This window comes from Nothobranchius furzeri, chromosome 11 (assembly GCF_043380555.1).
Source record: "Nothobranchius furzeri strain GRZ-AD chromosome 11, NfurGRZ-RIMD1, whole genome shotgun sequence".
In the NCBI taxonomy this organism is placed as follows: domain Eukaryota; kingdom Metazoa; phylum Chordata; class Actinopteri; order Cyprinodontiformes; family Nothobranchiidae; genus Nothobranchius; species Nothobranchius furzeri.
In genome coordinates, this window is record NC_091751.1 from 36,800,289 (window position 1) to 36,818,760 (window position 18,472).

General features: G+C 43.5%; 1 protein-coding gene across 5 annotated transcripts in view; it reads left to right on the forward strand.

The window, feature by feature from the left end:
* LOC107383414 (disco-interacting protein 2 homolog C) overlaps positions 1 to 18,268 on the forward strand; it is a 219,517-nt gene extending 201,249 nt beyond the window's left edge. For 4 of the 5 annotated variants that reach the window (XM_054743530.2, XM_054743515.2, XM_054743523.2 and 1 more), the window contains 15 exons: positions 2,621 to 2,701; positions 3,245 to 3,368; positions 3,820 to 3,941; positions 4,111 to 4,222; positions 4,636 to 4,745; positions 7,649 to 7,779; positions 8,113 to 8,281; positions 8,352 to 8,522; positions 9,393 to 9,422; positions 11,380 to 11,441; positions 12,478 to 12,535; positions 12,806 to 12,880; positions 13,214 to 13,388; positions 14,024 to 14,147; positions 17,786 to 18,268. In XM_054743530.2, coding sequence (XP_054599505.2) covers positions 2,621 to 2,701; positions 3,245 to 3,368; positions 3,820 to 3,941; positions 4,111 to 4,222; positions 4,636 to 4,745; positions 7,649 to 7,779; positions 8,113 to 8,281; positions 8,352 to 8,522; positions 9,393 to 9,422; positions 11,380 to 11,441; positions 12,478 to 12,535; positions 12,806 to 12,880; positions 13,214 to 13,388; positions 14,024 to 14,147; positions 17,786 to 18,038 — 1,797 coding nt within the window. In that variant the 3' untranslated portion in view covers positions 18,039 to 18,268. The remainder of the gene's footprint in view (positions 1 to 2,620; positions 2,702 to 3,244; positions 3,369 to 3,819; positions 3,942 to 4,110; positions 4,223 to 4,635; positions 4,746 to 7,648; positions 7,780 to 8,112; positions 8,282 to 8,351; positions 8,523 to 9,392; positions 9,423 to 11,379; positions 11,442 to 12,477; positions 12,536 to 12,805; positions 12,881 to 13,213; positions 13,389 to 14,023; positions 14,148 to 17,785) is intronic. The other variant, XM_015956008.3, reaches the window with a different exon arrangement.
* Positions 18,269 to 18,472: the final 204 nt, after the last annotated feature.

Here is an 18,472-nt window from a genome sequence, read left to right on the forward strand (position 1 = left end):
AATGATTCCTGGCAGCAGTTTTTTTTAACTTGAACAAATTCACCAAACCAGGAAGTTTTTGTATCCTCTTCCTCTTATTCAGCTCAGCCAACATTTTTTCTTGCCTTCATTTTCTTTTGTTGTAATTTAGTCGTAAATTACTGATAAAGCCTCGTGTGTTTGGGTTTGCCCTGATAACATACATTTGTGGAGATGGCATGTTCTGCTCATGCATGTGTGGAGTTGGCGTGTTCTCCTCATGCATGTGTGGAGTTGGCGTGTTCTCCTCATGCATGTGTGGAGTTGGCGTGTTCTCCTCATGCATGTGTGGAGTTAGCGTGTTCTCCTCATGCATGTGTGGAGTTGGCGTGTTCTGCTCATGCATGTGTGGAGTTAGCGTGTTCTTCTCATGCATGTGTGGAGTTGGCATGTTCTGCTCATGCATGTGTGGAGTTGGCGTGTTCTCCTCATGCATGTGTGGAGTTGGCGTGTTCTCCTCATGCATGTGTGGAGTTGGCGTGTTCTCCTCATGCATGTGTGGAGTTGGCGTGTTCTCCTCATGCATGTGTGGAGTTGACATGTTCTCATGCATGTGTGGAGTTGGCATGCTCTCCTCATGCATGTGTGGAGTTGGTGTGTTCTCCTCATGCATGTGTGGAGTTTGCATGTTCTCATGCATGTGTGGAGTTGGCATGTTCTCATGCATGTGTGGAGTTGGCATGTTCTCCTCATGCACGCGTGGAGTTGGCGTGTTCTCCTCATGCATGTGTGAAGTTAGCATGCTCTCCTCATGCATGCGTGGAGTTGGCGTGTTCTCCTCATGCATGTGTGGAGTTGGTGTGTTCTCCTCATGCGTGTGTGGAGTTGGCATGTTCTCATGCATGTGTGGAGTTAGCGTGTTCTCCTCATGCATGTGTGGAGTTGGCATGTTCTCCTCATTCATGTGTGGAGTTGGCATGTTCTCATGCATGTGTGGAGTTGGCGTGTTCTCCTCATGCATGTGTGGAGTTTGCTTGTTCTCATGCATGTGTGGAGTTGGCATGTTCTCCTCATGCATGCGTGGAGTTGGCGTGTTCTCCTCATGTATGTGTGGAGTTTGCTTGTTCTCATGCATGTGTGGAGTTGGCGTGTTCTCCTCATGCATGTGTGGAGTTGGCATGTTCTCACGCATGTGTGGAGTTGGCGTGTTCTCCTCATGCATGTGTGGAGTTTGCTTGTTCTCATGCATGTGTGGAGTTGGCATGTTCTCCTCATGCATGTGTGGAGTTCGCGTGTTCTCATGCATGTGTGGAGTTGGCGTGTTCTCCTCATGCATGTGTGGAGTTCGCGTGTTCTCATGCATGTGTGGAGTTGGCATGTTCTCCTCATGCATGCGTGGAGTTCGCGTGTTCTCATGCATGTGTGGAGTTGGCGTGTTCTCCTCATGCATGTGTGGAGTTAGCATGTTCTCCTCATGCATGGGTTAGCATGCATATGTGGTTTTGCTTTCATAGGCCAAAAACATGCATGTTAGGTTCATTTACTGCATTTAATAAACAGATTTTAGACTGACTTTGTGTAGTTTCGAAATTGGTGAATTTATTCCTTAAACCTTTAAACTTCCTGTTGAATGACAATTTTGACCCCAGTGTTGCCCCACTAACCCCTTAAAGCCTCATTTTGACTCAGACTGTTGGATTTTCCCAACAACGAGGACTTATCTGCATTTATAAACCCACTTTTAATGAGCAGTTGGCTCTGAGTCGATGCAAATTTGCATCTATGAAAGCCTTGTTGCTTTTAATGAAAGCTGTCCTACAATGCAGAGCTGCATTCACAAATGTTTTTAGGTAGAATCATGAAGCTGATTGGCTAACGCTGCTGATGCTGAAAGTCTGGTTCTTACTGTTCTCTCATGGTGGAGTGGATTATTCTTTTGGTTTACTGTTATAATCCCACTCCTAATTCGTGTGTTCAACAAGCTGCTCACGTTTAGAAGAGATCACTAAACTGAAGTCCAGAACCAGCAGAAATGGTGATGACCCACCTCGTTGGTGGTTCTGCTGAAGGCCTTAATTTTGGCAAATAAAGAACTTAAACAAAACAAATAAAAACTACAATGTAGACTCAGTCAGTGCATGAGAAATTAGGAAAAGGGTTTTATTTCAAATACTAGAACAGCTTAAGTGAATAACTAATTATTTCAATGTGAAATTTACAGATTTATAATATGTGAACAATAAATAGTTTATTCTTTTCATGGGGTTAAACTTGTCTGAAATAAACTAGTTAAGATAAAGTCCAATGGTGAGCTCCCCCTAGTGGCACATGGGAGAAATAACAAAAGAAAAAAATGGGGCTAATAAAGAAAATAAATAAATGAGTTATTTTTTATTTTCTTTCATTTCTGAGAAGTTTAACTGACTTATGTTGTGTTAGACCTTTAGTTTAACTGATCACATTTATTTTACCCATAATCCTGCACAAGTTCAACACCCAAGTAAATGTCAGGCCGATCCACAGACTAACTGGAAGGATTTGGATGGTAGAAATGAAATTATATTAAAATAAGTCAAACTTACCTGGACAGGTAAACATTCTCTCAGGTTCCTCAGTGTGAAGTTTATAAATAATAATCATTTTCTCTGTTTGTGTCTTTTAGTTCCTCTTCCTGTCTGAGGTGCTGCAGTGGAGAGCTCAGAGCACACCGGACCACGTCCTGTACACACTCCTCAACAGCAGGGTAAAACCTCAGCACACACTCACACACACACACACACAGACTCCTGCAGTTTTTGATTTCACGTGCAGCCTAAAACATATGTTTGTAAAAAAAAAGTTGTCATTTTAAGTTTTTTTTTTCACCTGTTACATCAAATAAACCTGTAGATGTTGATCCAGAGAGGTTTTAAAATAAATGAATAAATTCATTTAAGTTTTTTTCCAGGTTGGGTTAAAAACAGGATGAGTCATTCGAAGCAAATCGGAAACAGGATCTCTTTTCTGAGGCCAGAGGTTGCTAAAATGATCAAAACTGAACAAAAGGATGAGTTTGATCTGGTGATGGTGAACAATAATGACTGTAGGCTTGGTTTACATAATGAGAATAAGGTCCGTCTGTCTGTTTACATCCTGCTGGGCTCTGAGATGCTGCAGCATAAAATCTGACTCGACATCTGCTGATGCACTCTGCTGATTGAAAGTGCCAATCACCCCTAAGAGTGTGTGTGTGTGTGTGTGTGCGTGTGCGTGTGCGTGTGCGTGTGTGTGTGTGTGTGAACTCCAGGGTACTGTAGCCAGCTCTCTGACATGTGTTCAGCTGCATAAGAGAGCAGAGAAGATTGCTGCTATGCTAGCTGAACGGGGCCACCTGCAGGACGGAGACCACGTCGCACTGGTTTACCCTCCAGGTGAGAACCGACTGCAGATTCACCAGGCATCCAGAAAATGAGAAATTCCACTAAAACAAGCTGGGAAGTTTCCTGACTGAGCAGAAAAGACAAAAGAAGACAAAAGTCCCAGGACTGGTTTGTTGTAAACAAGGAGAGAGTGGAAGTTTTTATAGCTGAAGGACTAAAACAGACATTCATGCATCGAATGGAGCGCTGCAGGGATGATTAAAGGTAGGAATTCTAATTCCCCTCAGAGGCACAAAGCTCTGTGTCAATCATGTCGGGACAGATGAAGCAGAGCGGGACAAAGTCGCGGACACGAGGAGATTTTGTTAAAGCAGGAATCAATTAACGATCTCCTGAGTCCACGGCTCAATATTCAGCCTCCACATTCCTTTTGTTCTTCCTCCTGTTTTCTTCTGCTGAAATCATCTCTTATCTTTAAACGTCTCCCAAATCCCTCCTCCAGGAATCGACCTTATCGCTGCATTTTACGGCTGCCTTTACGCCGGCTGCGTCCCGATCACCGTGAGGCCTCCTCACCCACAGAACATCGCCACCACGCTGCCCACCGTCAAGATGATCGTGGAGGTAAAGGCTCACCTGTCTCTGGTATTTGACCACGGACGCAAAAGCTGGGAGATGAGTTCAAAGAGGGAACTTAAATACTGAATAACGAAGATGATAATTTACACATCCCAGGGAAAGCTGCAGCTGACCTCTGACCACACAGAAATGATTGTCTGACTGTCCTCTGCAGGTGAGCCGGTCGGTGTGTGTGATGACCACACAGATCATCACCAAGCTGCTGAGGTCCAAGGAGGCATCGGCAGCCGTGGATGTACGAATGTGGCCCCCCGTCATAGACACGGGTACACACACACACACACACACACACACTCCTTTTTTCCCATTCATAATTGTAGATCTATCTTTATTCCTATATTTTCTGTCTGTATTTCATTGTTTTTACAATATATGATGTCATTTCCTGCATGAAGCCCATTGAGCTTTTTCATTGGCTGACAGCAGACCTGTCAATCACCTCGTTAGTGTAACTCCTAACAGGAGCGTGAACCTCAGCTTCACTCTGATGAAGACGTTGGTGGAAGGTTTTATTACTGATGTCATTTAAATTATAAAAACAAAATGGAGGTCGTTTTACTGTTTTCATTCAAACAGAAGCAAGAAATCTCAAATCCAAAATCCTTTTTGAGATAAAACGAAGCAGCTTTTACAAATTCTTAGTTTTCACTGACATATTTTATTTATTTTATTTTTCCAGATGATTTGCCAAAGAAGAAACCCCCCCTGCTGTACAAACCGTCCAACCCCGACACCCTGGCTTACCTGGACTTCAGCGTTTCCACCACCGGCATGCTCGCTGGAGTCAAAGTAAACAAACCACACCAGTTTAATATTTGTAGACCTGGAAGAGTCTCCAGGCAGACACACGTCTCTGCTTACTGAATAAATGTGGTCTCTGATGGAGAAGTGGTAGATGGAAGAGGGAGGCGACATTCAGAGGATAAAGACTTTGAATCCAGCAGCAGCAGCAAACCGTGGTGCTTTTGTTTCTGTGTTCAGATCCACAGAAACGCAGCGTGACCTCTTCTCCTTCGGTCGCCTTAAAGGGCTGAAACTTCTCTGCAACCAGGACAGGAAAATAATTAATCTGAAATCAAATTAAACATGAGCGAGTTTTCTTAGAGGACCTTTCAGGAGTTAATTTCCTTCAAATTACAGGAAGAAAAATGAGCCTGAGGATTATTAATTACGCTCAGAATATTTTGGTGAAGAGTTTCCTTATTGGTCTCTCCTCTGGTGATGATGTGCACCAGAAATTACAGATTGGACTCGTGTGGAGGAGTTTTTTTACTTTTATCAGAATTTCTCTGTTATACGATTGTTTTCTCTGCAAGACTGAATTATGGAGATGGCTGTGATTTCTAATCATCCAGCAGAGATAAAATATGAACAAATTAAGGTTTTTCACCCTTAAAGCCTCAGAGCTGTTTGTGCTAAATGTAAAAGGAAGAAAAGTCTGCAGCTTCATTCAGACTGTCTGTTAGCCTTTAAAGACCTTTAAAATTTAATGTACAACTCCGGTGTGTCGGCGGAGCGGGGGTTCTTCCAGAACAGCATAACCTCTTCAACAAACTCTCTAGAGACATCTGACAAGCTACAGGTGGAGCAGGGGGAAGTGCGTTCGGGCCACAGCAGGCGAAACGTTCCTTGTTTAAGTGAAATTGTTTAATTGCATTCCCAGCAAACATTCGGACATTTAATCAACGTTGCAAAGACGTCGGGCCGACACGTCTCGTCATGGTTGAAAAATAGTTCCAAAATGAAAGTTGAACCAACGTCTTTTCTGGACGTGAATTACACGTAACAATTATACATGTAACTACAAATCTGAGTGGATTTTTATGAAATGTTATGTTAATTTTTTTTTTTTTTTTTTGGACCGTCCTACCGCGACTATTTTTGCCCGTGGACACGACTTTGCCGTCGGACCAACATTTGCTGGATGCTATGTTGAACTACACGTAACTAATTGTCAAAATAACAATTATACATATAAATATAGGCATACAAATGTATCTGAATGGATTTTTAAGACATGTTCTGTAATTTTTTTTTTTTTCAAATTTGGGCCGTCCTACCGCGACCATTTTTGGACATGGACACCACGTCGGTGTCGGTGTTGGGTTGTTTATATGGGGCGCTCTGATCAGCTTGTTTGGACTAAATTTTAATTAAAAATTAATGGAAATTGAATGATTTTTTTATTATTTTAAATATGAAAGTGACGGGGATAAATGTATCATGTGACCTCTGGCTAAAAGCAAACGCTCCCTCTTCAGAGTGCGTCCAAACCGTTTGTAGGAGCCGTTTTTACGTCACTACCAAACTATAAAAACAACATAAACAAAAAGAAAAGTCAAACTTTCTCTTCCAGCAAACACTTGTGCTGCACTTCTATAAAAAAAATCTGTGTTTGCACTTCTACTGTATTCACGAATAAATCACCCATCGTCGTTTACTGGACTGACGATTGGCGGTGGGAGAAATTATACAAATCGCCCAAGCCTTCAATACACGTGGACATTTATTTAGCAGACAGAAATAAAACTATTTTAGATGAAATGTCAATATTTAAAACAGGATTTTGCTTCATAAAATAAAAGATTTCATGCAGTCAAAAAGTGAAATGATCCTAAAAATTCTGGAAAATTCACTCTTTAAAGGATAAAACGAGATTTAAATTTGCCTTTAATCATCCTCGTCACAAAAACTACAGAAATTTCCATGAGGTTCTTTAACATTTATGTTCCTGCTGTGATTAAGCTTTGTTTTTGTGCTGAAATGGATAAAAAAAAGAGTATATGAACTTCCGTATAATAAGCCTGCAGTTTAAAAAAGGTCATTGAATGCTTCAAAGCTGAAGTAGACCAGAACAAACTGTGCTCCTTAGGTTAACGGGATGCTTTAAGATCAGAGCCTTCCAGCATCTCTGTGACATAAAATACGTAGATAAGTCATGTTTCATGTTAGTACAAGCTCTAACGTGTGGGTAGATGTTGTAATTTATCGGCACAGATTGCACAGGAGTTGCTCCACGACCCTGCTTAGTTTTACGACACATTAGAAATCCTACTTTGAGACTGATTATCTCCTTAATTCTGATCTGGATCTCTCCAGACCCTCAGCAGAAACATTTCACTCTGAAACTTCTCCTACATTCATTCAAGTTGTAGTGTATATCCACTGTCAGTTATTGGCTCTGCGTGCTGCTTAATGCCATTTCTGATGGTGCTCTCGCCATCTGCGGCTGTTGGTGTGTCACTTTGCATCATAACTGCAACAGAAGAGACACAAAAGCACCCTTAGGGAGCTCTTTGTGGCTGCAGACACTAATCAGCAGCACAAAAGCAGAAAGGAAACCCAGGGCAGGAAGAAACAATGCCGGGCTGTTCCCTCATGTGCAGCTGAGTCGCCTGTTCATTATGATTAATCTGTGTGTTTAATGAGCGAGTCAGTCAAAGCCAGGACACGAAAGCTGCTGCCAACATCCTCAGAGGACCAACGAGGCGGTCGGTTTGTGCGGCGGCTGCTGCATCCTGAGTTTAGTTAAGTTAATCCAAGAGTCGCTTTCACCTGTGGCCGTGCACGAGGGGCAGAATTCATCCTGTAGGGTTTCTTTGTGAGTTCTTTCCTCGGACCTGTGACCTAGTGTACAAACATCCTGTTTTATCATCATCTGTTGTTGTTTCTGTTTTCTGGTGTTGCTGTAGATGTCACACACAGCCACCAGTGCCTTCTGCCGCTCCATCAAGCTGCAGTGTGAGCTTTACCCGTCCAGAGAGGTCGCCATCTGCCTGGACCCGTACTGCGGCCTGGGTTTCGTCCTCTGGTGCCTTTGCAGGTCAGATCTTAGCTGGAGCCAAATTATCATTAGTAGGTTTAAGGATCAAAACCAGATCACCCGCAGCGTTAAGGCCCGAGTTTTAGAGTGAGATCTCAGGAATTTGTTTAATTTAGAAAAATAACTTGGAAGTGACTGGGATCATAAGTCTGAATGTAGGTGTGACTCCTTTTTATCGTTGTTTTTGCTAAGGGTGATGAGCTCTGGCAGCCATCTTGAACTGGTTTGCGCTGCAGATCCACATTCAGTAGTTCCTCTGAAAGGTTTAATAAAGTCTGTTTTGTGCTTCCTGAGATAAAAAAACGACCTCATTCTGCTCTTGTCTCTCTGCAGCGTGTACTCAGGTCACCAGTCTATCCTGATTCCTCCATCGGAGCTGGAAGTGAACCCGGCTCTTTGGTTGTCGGCCGTCAGTCAGTACAAAGTCAGAGACACTTTCTGCTCCTACAGTGTGATGGAGCTCTGCACCAAAGGTCTGGGCCTGCAGACCGACTCGCTGAAGGTGAGGGCAGCTCAGTCTCCGCCTCCAGCCGTGCTAAATGATTTAATCTTATCGTTCTTTTCCTGTCCAGTCTCGAGGACTGGACTTGTCTCGGGTGAGGACCTGTGTGGTCGTAGCGGAGGAGCGTCCCAGGATAGCCCTGACCCAGTCCTTCTCCAAACTCTTCAAAGACCTCGGCCTGCACCCCCGGGCCGTCAGCACCTCCTTCGGCTGCAGGGTCAACCTGGCCATCTGCCTGCAGGTCCGTTGGTGTCGTATTCAACTCCCCAGTGCTTCCACTTTGCTTCCACACAAAAAACCCAGTTTCATATTTGAGAAGCTGCTTCGGATATTTCATCTTTAGGTGCTTTTTTGGCTTCTTGGCTGCTCTTCTGCTCTCTGGTGTAGATATGGGACTCTACCATTTAGTCACATGTTAAACACGAGACTCGTTGACCAATAACAGATTTATTGGTTATTAAGATATTACACATATTTGCTGAAGCTTCATGTTTGAGTGTGTTCAGGAAAGCTGTAATTTGGGTAAAATCCTAAGATGTTACTATAAAAATGATCTGTAATTATTCTATTTTGGTGTTATTCCCAATGGAATACTATTCTACATGCTGCAAAGATGTGACATTTTTCACTTTTAATACTTTTATTTATTAATAATCAGATAAATTATGGTTTTTGCTGCTCTAGAAGTTTAAAGCTGAATATTTTAGTAATCCATAAATGTTTTAGGGAATGTCGGGCCCTTTCGGCGTGGGAACGCTTGAATAGTTTTATTTGCATGGGAAGGATTTTAATCCAACAAAAACTGGAGATAAGCTCAAAACTTAAGCCGGAGTCGTCGTCGTCGTCTTCTGTCTCACATTCAGCTCCATCCATCCATCCATCTTCAACCTTCAGGTTATTTAATTAGACATCTGATCTGATGCTTGGGGTCCGCCCGTAGGACTAACGTCTGGCTGAGTTTCACCTCTTTGGTTCTAACAGCTTGTTTGGTTTCTCTGAGTTTTGTCCTCCCTCTTTTGCATAACTCCGCTCTCATTTCTCATACCTGGTTTTGTCTTTGCCTCCTCTGCTCCCTTTCATTTCCTCCTCCTCCTCCTCCCTGCTGCTGTAGCCTCACAGGCTCGGAAAGCTTGCCGACCAGGTAGGAAACCACCAAGAACCCCCTCCCCCCACAATGCTTGTCAGCACAGCCCGCTCCAGCTGACTTTAGATTAAAAATTAAGGATAACTCCACTAATTTCCTGGGTGTTAAGAAGCAAACACTCTGTGGTTTAGAGCGTTTGGGTGCTTTTCATCACGCAAAGCTACATCAACACGTGCACGATTCACTGACACACACCTGATAGGATTTATGCACCAGACAGGATTAAACAGTGTTTCCTCCCTCTGTGCTGCTCCACAAGAATCCTCTCTCCTGGGAACAACCTCAGAAATGATGGAGGAGGAGAGAGGACGCCTGAGAGGAGATGTTGGAACGATGAAAGGCACTGGTTTCTCTTTTCTGTAACAATAACGTTACCAGTTAGTCAAACGAATGGCTTCGCTCGCTGGATTCATCAGATGTGTTGCATGGATTCAGACTAAAAAGGTCCCTCATATATTTTATCTGTGGTATTTATAAGCTTTTAAAAGTGTTTGAAAATTTTAACTGAAATGAGTCACAGAACAGTAGGATTCACATGAATGGGACGTGGAGGTGATTTAGTTACTTTGATCATAAACATTCTGCTCATGCATGTTTAAGTCAGAACTAAAACATAAAATCGTAAAAAATAACCCAGAATCAAATGTTTCTGTGCAGAGGTTAAATGCAGATCAGATTTTTTTAAATTGTGTTAAATCTTTTTTGTTTGGACTTGAAGTTTTTCTGTTTATAAAAGGTTTTATTTTATATTTTTGCATTATTTAAGGCCTAAAAGGAAATATTCTACCATCGGGGGCGACATAAAGAACACAAGGGCCACAAATGGCCCCTGATCTTTGACACCCCTGATGTAAAGAACTTTGATTTATATATTAAAGAGCAAGTCACCCCCTATCAGAGTATTACTCCACTCCCACTTCCTGTTTGAAACATGCAATAAATGCTGTTGCCTAGCAGACCGAGAGGGCGGAGCAGCTAACAAATACACACACACAGGCTCACAACGACATTGTGACATCATATGGTACCAGCTAACGTTCTAGGGTACCTCTTAGCCAATAGTGATGGCAGATTTAAATTAAAATGCAGTGCAGAGTTTTTACCTGACAACGGCACAACACTGACAGTTTTAGGCAGAAAATGTAAATTTTAACTAAAATGCACTAAAGTGCAAAACTATTGACTACACGTGTCTGCAGCATGATTAGACACGCATTTATTTAGTTTATCAGGGGAAAAAAGTTGATTTGGGGGTGACTTACTCTTTAATACTGTTCTATCCTACATCTCCTAGCAACCGACGATTCAATTCAGTTCATTTACGTAGCACCAAATCACGACTCGTCTCGACTCTTCACAAAGTAAAACAGCTGAGTTCAGTTCAGCAGCAGCAGCACAGACTCAGATTTTAAACTTCTATTGTAAAATTATTCAGTAACATTAAGAGTCTAAAGTTGCTGAATCACATGAAACTAAAAAAGTCTTAATTATTAGTGTAGCTTAGCTTATAAATCAGAAACACTTGAGCAGCCATCTCTGGTGGGTCTGTGATCTCTTCTGATTATTAAAACAAGTCACATTTCTTTAATGTTTAGTTCCTTTTTTACACATTTGTTAAAATGTTACTCACGGTGGAGTTTTTGAGCTATGCTAATGTTAAAGCAGCTAATGAGTTGTGGTGATGGGGTAATCGTTTCTCCTGTAAAAATCACAAGTAATGGAGGGATGGGGGAGTTTCCTGTTTTCAGTCTCAAACTAATGATTAGGTTTGTGGCCTTGGTGTATAAAACTGTGTAGTTTAACTTTGTTTTATTTTTGTCAAACTCGTCCTGATGCTCACTTCCATTTAGTTTGTGTCTGATCAGTCTTGCACGAGCAGTCGAGTCCCGTGGATCAGCAGTTTGTTTGTTTGTGAGATTTTGCCCGGTGACCGGATGGTTGTTGTGTTTCTCAGGGCACATCAGGACCCGACCCGACGACCGTCTACGTGGATATGAGGGCGCTACGACACGACAGGTCAGTTAAGTCAGGCGTGGTGTTTCCTGTTTGAACTGATAGAATCAAATAAATATTCAGACATTTTTGATTATTTCCAGAATTGTTAAAAATCCTCAGGTCTTTTTTTAATGTGGTGTCACCAAAATATTTTCAGATTGCATGGATTCATGCGTCATTATAATCTAAGTGTTCCTCTTTTGGGATTGAAGAGTTGGTGCAGCTTTATTCCTATGAAGAGATTTTACTGGATTATTTTATCGTAGTGAGATGGTTCTTCCAGCCCCTCTCCCAGAGCTATCAGCCTTCTTCTAATATCACATATTTACCAGGAAATATTAAAACAAGATCAAATTTGCCAGAATTATAAGAAACCTTTTAATAAATCTATTCAGATTTCTGTTTATTTTTTCTGTTTGTTAGAACGACTCTGGTCCTGTTTTTCTCCTCAGACTTTAGATTTTGGTTTTCTTCTTCTATAAAAAGTTCCTTTTGCTGCCGTGGGATCTCGGTTCATGAATATGAAGCGGGCCGCGTTTGGGAATGAGGGAGGCACAGCGAGGAGATCTCTAATGCCAGGCCTGTTCTCCAGCTGCAGTGAGACGTAAGAAAAGGATAGCTCAACGAGGAGCTGGAGGATCGTACCTCAGGCGCATTAGTCGTCACCCTCACAGCCTCGGTGACGTCTTAGAGGAAAAACACCCTTCGGGCTTTAGTTCTGAGTCGTTCTGCTGGAGGTTTGAGAGACTTGATGACATTCGGTGGAGAAGCTGTGAGCCTCCTGCTGGCTGCTTTAGCCGATCCAGCTGATTTTCACCCACGCAGCGGTGAGGACGTGTAGAGTCCTGCTGCTCCGGTCGTCAGAGTGACCATCGCTGATTTAAGCAGCAGAAACTCTAATCCGACCAACCAACCCTTTGATTCCGTCTCCATGGAAACGTTTGTCCAGTTATTTTGTCTGTAATTTAATTTTGAGTTGAGGCTTGAAGCGAATTTCTGTTATAATCACTGAGATTGTGTTTATTAAGTCAGTGTCTGTTTTTCTTTTGCTGAACAGGGTCCGACTCGTAGAGAGAGGGTCGCCACACAGTTTACCTCTGATGGAGTCTGGGAAGGTGAGTTCCTCACCAAACAGTTAATCTGTTTTTAATCTGATGAGAATAAAAATCCCTTAAACTGGTAAACGGAGAGCTCACGGTCCCCATGAGGATCTTCATCCTACAGCTGGAACTGAACTCCACTAAATCACGGTTTAACAAAGAGGGTAACTGCTTCTCCACACAGCATCAGCTGAATCCAATAAAATAATTATTAGAAAACTTAATTTGCCGACGTGAGCAGAAGTTAAGCCTCAGCATCCTTCTACGTTTCTGTCGGATCTCCAGATCCTACCCGGAGTCAGAATCATCATCGCCAACCCGGAGACCAAAGGACCGATGGGAGAGTCGCATCTGGGAGAGGTTCGTCCAACAAAAGTGGAAAAAACTGTTTATTCTGTCCCATTTATTCCTGCTTAAAGCAAATGCCACTCATCAGCTGGAGTATGATTTATGTTATTGTCTAAAATAACTGAGTTAAGTGATTTAAAAACCATTACTAAGTAAAGAAGTGAGTCGAAAAGCCTTTATTGAATCTTACAGGACAAGGAGTTTCATTCTCTGATATGAAACACTAGTAAAACGTAGACTGGACGTTACCGCTGATGCAGTACAGTTTAAATATTTCTAGGAGTGGATGAATATTTAGATGAGACACAGAGAAGCTGAACAGCTGCTGTTCTTCTACGTCTGTAGATCTGGGTGCACAGTGGCCACAACGCCAGCGGTTACTTCACAGTGTACGGAGACGAGTTGCTGCAGTCGGACCACTTCAGCTCCCGACTCAGCTTCGGAGACACCCACACCGTCTGGGCTCGAACCGGATACCTGGGCTTCCTCAGAAGGACGGAGCTCACAGACGCCAGCGGAGGTGAGGGAAGGCTTTCTGTTAGAGTTAAAACGGAGGAAAAACAGCTTGGACTAAAATAACCTCCTGTTGTAGGAGATCATTTCCTTTTGGGATGAACCTTAAAGAGCAAGTCACCCCCTACCAGAGTATTACTTCTCTCCCACTTCCTGTTCGAAAAATGCAACAAATGCTGTTGCCTAGCAGACCGAGAAGGCAGAGCCGCTACCAAATAGACACACACACAGGCTCACAACAACATTGTGACATCATATGGTACCAGCTAACGTTCTAGGGTATCTCTTAGCCAATAGCGATGGCAGATTTAAATTCAAATGCAGTGCAAAGTTTTTACCTGACAATGGCACAACATTGACAGTTTTAGGCAGAAAATTAAAATTTTAACAAAAATGCACTAAAGTGCAAAACTATTGACTACACGTGTCTGCAGCACGATTAGACACACATTTATATAGTTTATCAGGGAAAAAAACGCTGATTTGGGGGTGACTTGCTCTTTAAGATCTGGGTCCTACAATACTCACTTCCTGTTACCATGGCAACAAGCAGCTTTAACATGAATACATGACTGACCTAAAGTAACCTGTAATACTTACTGTTGGAGAATGTGACGTTACAGTCCTGTGTGTCGTCTGCAGAGCGGCACGATGCCCTCTATGTGGTCGGTGCTCTGGAGGAGGCCATGGAGCTGAGGGGGATGCGTTATCACCCCATCGACATTGAGACCTCCGTCATCCGAACGCACAAGAGCATCACAGAGTGGTGAGGAACTCAAACACAAAATGTGCTCTAACCTCAGGTCCAAAGCCTAGTTGGTGCTTCTGCGTCAGCGAAGACGTTTTGCTCTCGGACTTCTCCGTCCCCTGGGAATGTTGCAAAGCCGTTTCCCACCAGGACAACAGAGACTGTAGCGCTGTTCTGGGGTATCCCATCAAGGATACGGTCCAAGATAGTAAAATTACCATAGTTTCAAAAACAAATGTGTCCCTTGTTCCCCTCCCACCTCTAAACCCACGTTTCCTGTGAAAGTTCATATTTAGAGGTTTTCCGCGAGGTGTTTCTCAAGCTGCTCCGTGCCCGATACCTTTCTTTGTTTTCGAGGCGGTGCTGTTGACGAAAGCAGCTTTGTTGGTCCTTGCGAGCCTGCTGGAGAACCTTCACGGCGTTGCGTGTCTCTGAGCCGGCGCAGAAGCATAAACTAGGCTTATGGCTACACTTCACATCTCCTGGCTGCAGATGACAGTAGGAACCAGAACAACCCTCTCATCATTTAGTAAGGAACCTTGATACATCGAGATCTTGAGATCCCCAAACCCTCCGCTTCATAACTCAATCATTTTTCCGTTTTTGGTTCTTTTTTAAAACACAGATGAGGTTTTTTTTACCTTGGTGACAGTTTTGTTTGCCGACTGCAAAACTTCCTCAGAGTTGATGGTGGCGTCACTTCCTTCTCGTTCGTCGGCGGGCAGCAGAGGACGTTGTCGCCCTCTGCTGCCCCCTCTCCCCTCTCCGGTGATGCAGTCCCATGCACGATCCAATGTGTAAACCCAATCGTCTCTGTTCATGGTCCCACATCCACGTCTCCTTATCTCTATAGCTTCCTTTATCCATCTTTTGTATTTCTGTTGTCCGGTGTTTATGATCCTTGTGTTGTCCATTATATGGTTCTGTCTTGTGCAGTGATCTGTTACGGCTGACTTCTTTATTGTGCTTCTTCTTTTGCTGCTCTTGTGTGTCTTCGACTTGTTTCTTTCTCGCACTCCTTTCTGTGTTCTATTGTTCGTGTGTTGAGTTGGCGTCCAGTTTCTTCTGTGTATGTTTTATTGCAGAGTTTGCATGGGATTTTGTAAACGACTCCACATTTAAGTCCAGCTGGTATCTTGTCTTTTGGGTGTACCAGTCTGTTTCCAACTGTTGTGTATGGTTTTGTTGGTGTGTTTATGCTGTGTTTTTTCATTGTTGCTGTTATTTTTTTCTGTTATGCCTCTGATGTATGGTAGGGTTATCACTGGTTTTGGTTCTTGTCTTTCTGGGTTTCTGGTTCTTTGCTTAGGTTGTTCTTTTCTTTCTGTTGTTGTTTGTTGTTTTCCTTTGTTTATTGCCCATGTCGGGTATCCGCAGGTTTTTAAAGCATGTTGTATGTGTTTGTCCTCTTGTTTACGGTCTCTTTCTTCTGTTATCATGTTTGCTCGGTGACATAATGTTCTGATTATTGACATTTTGTGTATGGTAGGGTGATCTGATGGCCATAATAAATATTGGTCTGTGTGTGTTGGTTTCCTAAATGTGTTTATGTTTAGGGTCCCGTCGGTCTGCCTGGTTATTTTCATCAAAAACACAACATAAACACACCAACAAAACCATACACAACAGTTAGAAACAGACTAGTACACCCAAAAGACAAGATACCAGCTGGACAGAAGTGTGGAGTCGTTTTCAAAATCCCATGCAAACTCTGCAATAAAACATACACAGGAGAAACCGGACGCCAACTCAACACACGAACAATAGAACATAGAAAGGAGTGCGAGAAAGAAACAAACAAGTGAAAGACACACAAGAGCAGCAAAACAAGAAGCAGAAAGTACAATAAAGAAGTCAGCCGTAACAGATCACTGCACAAGACAGAACCATATAATGGACTGGGACAACACAAGGATCATAAACACCGAACAACAGAAATACAAAAGATGGATAAAAGAAGCTATCGAGATAAGGAGACGTGGGACCATGAACAGAGACGATGGGGTTTACTCATTGGATCGTGCATGGGACTGCATCATCGGAGAGCGGGCAGCAGAGGGCGACAACGCATGTTAAACACGGAGTAGGAAGTGACGCCATCATCAGCGTCAGCTCTGAAAATGTCTGCAGATGCAAACGAAACAGTCAGCAAGGTAAAAAAAAACTTTTCTGTCTTTTAAAAAAGAACCAACAATGGAATTAGAAACTAAGCACAGCAAGAACACACCAAAGATAACTCAGTCCTGTCCATGAACTCCAGGATCAGGAACAAGGAGCAGACCTGCCAGAGGCCAGGCCTCACCAGCGATCCCAGAACACCCACGGGGATTCATTTTTTAAGTCCATAAAACATGTTGACCTCCAGCCTGATCTACGATACAGCTGTTCTCCCATCTGGACACTGAAGCGGCATGTCATCCATCTCCTCTCAGAGGAGGACATCATCACCCAAACCATCAACACAACGCCTGAAAGGCCTTCTCCTACAAAGTCCCTCTGCTGCTAAACCTCAGATGCTGAAATCATTCTGGCCATAAAGATCTCTATTTTCAGCTTGATCGCTTCCATCATTACTTATCCACCAACAGAAGAAACCAACAACCTTCTGGCCTCAGCTTTCCAAGGACATGGGAAAATTCCCCTGGATGTGTGGCAATGGTCCAGTCCTCAGCTCCTCTCTCCACCTGAGACCAGGTAGACCTATGGACAATCCATGTCCAGCATTCAGGTCCAAAGAGAGACGCTGCTCAGGTGATCTGAACCAGAGTGCTGTCTCACTTTTGAACTTATGTGGACATTGAGGTCTGTGTCCCTGGTAGCAGAGGAGCAGAGCCCTCACCTGGTGCAAGGTATGATGTCAGACACACCTGGTAAACCCAAATTAGTGGTGAAGACTGGGACATGGAGTCCATGGTCGGAGCTGTGAGCAGAAGGTCGATGCTGGCTCCACCTCCTGGTGGACACCAGGGATGAAAGGTGGAAGAGACGTTCAGGACTTAGTTACAGCAACTTCAGGATTATTAACCAATAACTCAGGAAAGGAAATAGGGTGTGGCTGGAGAACGATTTATCTAGACTAGTTCACGCTGAACCCGTTTGTGGAGAGAGGGGCTTGTCACTGGTGGTATCTTCATGTCACAACCTTCAGCACTGAGGAGGTTCCCAGCTAAGTGTGATGCAGCTGGAAGAAAAGTTGGCTCCTGTAAAGTCTGAGGCCTTACCTGGGAGGGGCTGAGTTCCTGCCTGAAGGTTTGGATGTGGTCTTCACGGCTGCTCCAGACAGTGGAGGGAAAAGTGAAGGTTTCAGTTCTGATCCATGTGGACTGAAGCTGAAATGAGTTTCCTCAGGGTGCTGCAGCCCTCACCATGGAGATGAGATGAGGTATCTCCATGCGGGAGAGCTTTACCACAGATGCCCTGGAAGGACATCAGAGCTTCTGTCGTAGGCCTGTTCAGGAATAAACTGGAGATTAATGCAGAACGGCAGGATTTGGTAAAGAAACACAGGCCAACAATAATCTGATATGAGGATTAGCAGCAGTGAACCTCCAGATGTTCTGGTGCATCACAGCTTTGTTATAAACTTGAAGATGTTTCTAACCTGATCGAATGTAATCCTGATTGTGAAAGAGAATAATCTGCTTTGGTGTTTGCAGCGCCGTGTTCACGTGGACCAACCTGCTGGTGGTGGTGGTGGAGCTGGACGGGTCGGAGCAGGAGGCCCTGGATCTGGTCCCTCTGGTCACCAACGTGGTTCTGGAGGAGCACTACCTGATCGTCGGCGTTGTGGTCGTAGTCGACATCGGCGTCATCCCCATCAACTCCAGAGGCGAGAAGCAGCGGATGCATCTACGCGACGGCTTCCTGGCTGACCAGCTGGACCCCATCTATGTGGCCTACAACATGTAGCGCCCCCTGGTGGAGGGTTAAGCTGAATTCTGGTGCTGAGCTCAAAGGAAGTAGCGGACCCCATTTGCCCTGAGATTTGAGCTGATTATTAACCGAATCACGCCAACGTTACCTAGAGTTTATAACGTTTAAATTGTGAGATTTAAAAATGAAACACCCTCGGAAAAGTTTTGGCTCTTTTGTTTTTAAAAATCAGAGATGTGTTTTCAGACGATTAGGAGGAGCAAAGGGTCGCTGATTACTGGTTTTACAATGAGGTACGGTCATTTCATGTCAGCTTTAGTCATTTATCTATTTTCTAAACAAAGTGGCCCATTTCAGCAGCTGACACACACGCGCACACACACACACACACAAGCAGCCTTTAACTGGTTTCACATTAGTCAGCAGCTTCAGCTGAATTGTTCATAAACTCTTATCATGTAATTATGTAC